Here is a 3,153-nt window from a genome sequence, read left to right as displayed (position 1 = left end):
TCTGAAGTTAAGCGCGTGACAGCTTTGATAGTACTGCGATGGGAGACCGCGTGGGAACACAGAGTGCTGCACTTTTTGTCCGGCTCTGCACAAGAGAACACTGGGCACTAAGAGTCTGCTGTTGCACTTCTTCTAGCCGTGCTCTTATAAATATCTCGTCAGATGAAAATAATCGCAGAGATAATGCCAATAGTCAGTCATTTATGAAAGGGATTTACAACTAACACCAGCCTAATAGCTTACTATCCAATATTTAGAAGTAATTGCTAAGCAATTATTGGTCTTGCATAATAGCGGCCTGCTTGCTCAATAAGTAGTAGAATATTTTTGTAAAATTTTGCAAATGGCTTGCTGCATATGAGAGTGAACAGAAAAGTTTTAGGTTTAAATATTTCTTTGGGTTAAAATTTTTACAATGGTCCTAAGAAAAGTTGAATTGAAGGTAAACCTAGGTGGAATGCTGCAGGCATACCAATCTATTGATACTAGCCAGCCTAACGATGTGTTTAATAAATACGACGAGAAGGTAGCATTTTTATCTATACTAAGGGACATCTTTACGAAGAACCTAGAAATAGAAAGTGATGAGCTCAGTGGGGAAGAAAAGGAAAAAATACTAAAAGTTATCAAGAATAGGCTCTATACGTACTTCATAGACAATGCGTACCAAGTGGATGCTATATACGATTTATGCGATGCAATAAAAAGCAAAAAAAATAAAGTGGTTAAAACCGAGTTTATCCATCTAGTTAACGACATGATAAAGCCAAACTCGCTCATATACGACCCAGAGTATGGCATTCACAGACAGATAAAGAATGAAGCAGTGGAGCACATGCTCTCCGATGATAAAAACCCCAACTTAACGACTAGAACATACACTCTGGAGATCGACGATGCAAAGTTTTCAAACTTGGACGGCTTGCTTCAATTTACCGCAGAGAGTCTGGAAAATCTGTTCTTGGGCTATGTTACGGTTTCTCGCATAGCACTGAGCCTACGTATTTTAAAAGAGCACTCGGGCATAAAAACATTTTACACTGCAGAAGAGCTGTATGCAAAGACCAAAGAAACAGGTGTTCCGCTGGTCGATTACGGACTGCAGTTTGTTCAGAAAAATCACCAAAAGCTTTGCAGTCTATTTCAGGAAATTAGAAAAAGAAAGATGGACTCTGGAGACAATTCGAAAGATATAGCTAAAAAAATTAGAAAAGTGTTTACCAAAGAAGAAGACTTAAAAATAGTCATTTCTATTGCTAACCATCTGGGAGACATTCAACGAGAAAAGAGAATAGATAAATACATAACCAAAGTAATAGAATACATGGCAAACACTGGAATGCTGAAAGAAACAGATGGTGCACCAAACACTCTGAGGCTAGATGCTGATTTAAGCAACTTTGAAAAAGATTACTTGGTCGCTACAAATCTAAAAAAACTAGCGAGCAAAAGAAAATATGAAGTCATTCAAAAAATAAAAGAGAAGGGAGAGGCTTTGGCAAAAGAGAGGGGAAAGTACCAACAAGCAGGAGATGGAGAGACCGAAGAAATAATGCGCTCTATTAATAGCCTGAAAAACGATATATATCAGCTGAAGTGTGCTGAAAAGAAGGAAATTCTAGCATACAACAACATTTTTGAGCTTTTATGCAGTTTGCCCTTCCTTCCCATCCTCTCTCCAGCACAGAAAAAGTATCTGTTTAAAAAGACAGAAGCATTTGGAAACTCGCTAAACATAAAAGTGGTGACAAAGGAAACAGAAGAACAGAGGGAAGTAGATGGATATATAATGCTAGAAAAACTAAAAATAGAAGAGACAGAGGAAACAAAGCCTTCTTCATCAGTTTTACTGCCCCGCAAAAAAGGCTTAATTGGAACACTGCTACTAGGCGGTATTACTCTTATAGCAACATCAGCACTGTCTCTCAAGCATAATTATTCGAAGAATAGCCAGAGAATAGGTGATACTAATACTGATAATCTATACTATGCCATGGACAGCAGCCAACTAAGAAACATGAACAGCCATAGCATATCTTGAGCTATTTGGTCCTACTTAGTTAATATCAAAATAAATTAGTTTTAGGTTTATTGCTTTCACTTTTTCAAACTATAACATTTTTGGGATACATTACCACGGAAACTATACTAGGTAATATGGAATACCAATAGAACTTCGAATAGAATATCAAGTATTCTTTTATGAGTTCGAAGAAAAAGCAGCTCATAGAACATCTAGTCATTGAAAGATGTGATAAAGCTCTTAACTTTAAGTAACTTTATTGCTACTATATATGTATAAAAATAAAAATAAAATATTTCCGCCTTAGGAAGCCCCTGATCCTTAAAATATTTTTTTGCTACTAAAATTTTAGCAATGATCATGAGAGAAGCTAAACTAACAATCAATATTGAAGGAATACTAAAAGAGTGCCAGTCTCTTGATAGAAACGATATATCCATCACATCAGTTAAAGAAATAAACTATATGAACATACTGAAGCGCATCCTTAAAGATAATCTAAAAATAGAAAGCGAGGAGCTTAGTGAGAAGAAGAAGGAGACTATTCTAAAAATAATCGAGAACGATATCTGCCAGCACTTTATATACAGTTTAGCTGAAAGGTCTATTATGCAAAAGATAAGTCCTGAATTATTGAGTGGAACTGAAGAAAGAATTAAATATGCATTTATCTCCCTAGCTACTGAACTTATAAGACCAAATCAACTTATGTACAACCCATCGCACGGAATAACCCGAGAATTTGACATGTATGGAGAGGTAGATAATATAGTTCTATCTTATGGAGAGCTCGATCTAAGCACTAGAACATGCACTTTGATGGTTGACGATACAAACTTGGAAAATATACTTCAGCTTACCTTAGAGGATATGGATAGAGAGAATGCTTATCATGTCTCATACAAAGTAGATTCAAAAGGCATGGAACTTTTTAAAAAGTATACATCTGTAAAAGGACGCTACATTCTAGATGATCTATACACTCAAGAAAAAGACAAAGTTCCGCTGATAGACTACGGACTGAAGCTTATTTACGAAAAGTATCATTTAATTAATGATCTAATTAAGTACATCAAAGAAATGGAAAGTCCTAGTAACAATAATAAAGTACAGGATATACCTGAAAAACT

General features: G+C 35.7%; 2 protein-coding genes across 2 annotated transcripts; both read left to right on the top strand.

Moving 5' to 3' along the window:
- Window positions 1–415: 415 nt before the first annotated feature.
- On the top strand, window positions 416–2,041 carry NEMIN01_2315 (uncharacterized protein; the record flags this gene model as incomplete). The annotated part of the gene is made up of 1 exon (XM_051478257.1): window positions 416–2,041. One exon carries the CDS (start codon window positions 416–418, stop codon window positions 2,039–2,041), a length of 1,626 nt encoding a protein of 541 aa, XP_051334217.1.
- A 336-nt stretch (window positions 2,042–2,377) lies between these two features.
- On the top strand, window positions 2,378–3,151 carry NEMIN01_2314 (uncharacterized protein; the record flags this gene model as incomplete). Its single annotated transcript, XM_051478256.1, has 1 exon — window positions 2,378–3,151. A coding segment is annotated over one exon (774 nt), but the record flags the coding sequence as incomplete, so codon positions are not given.
- Between the last annotated feature and the right edge of the window lie 2 nt (window positions 3,152–3,153).

The sequence above is a fragment of the Nematocida minor genome (genome assembly GCF_024244105.1).
Source record: "Nematocida minor strain JUm1510 chromosome Unknown 7914, whole genome shotgun sequence".
Lineage (NCBI taxonomy): Eukaryota > Fungi > Microsporidia > Nematocida > Nematocida minor.
The sequence above is the reverse complement of the archived record's forward strand: the minus strand, read 5'-3'. Positions and strand labels throughout refer to the sequence as shown.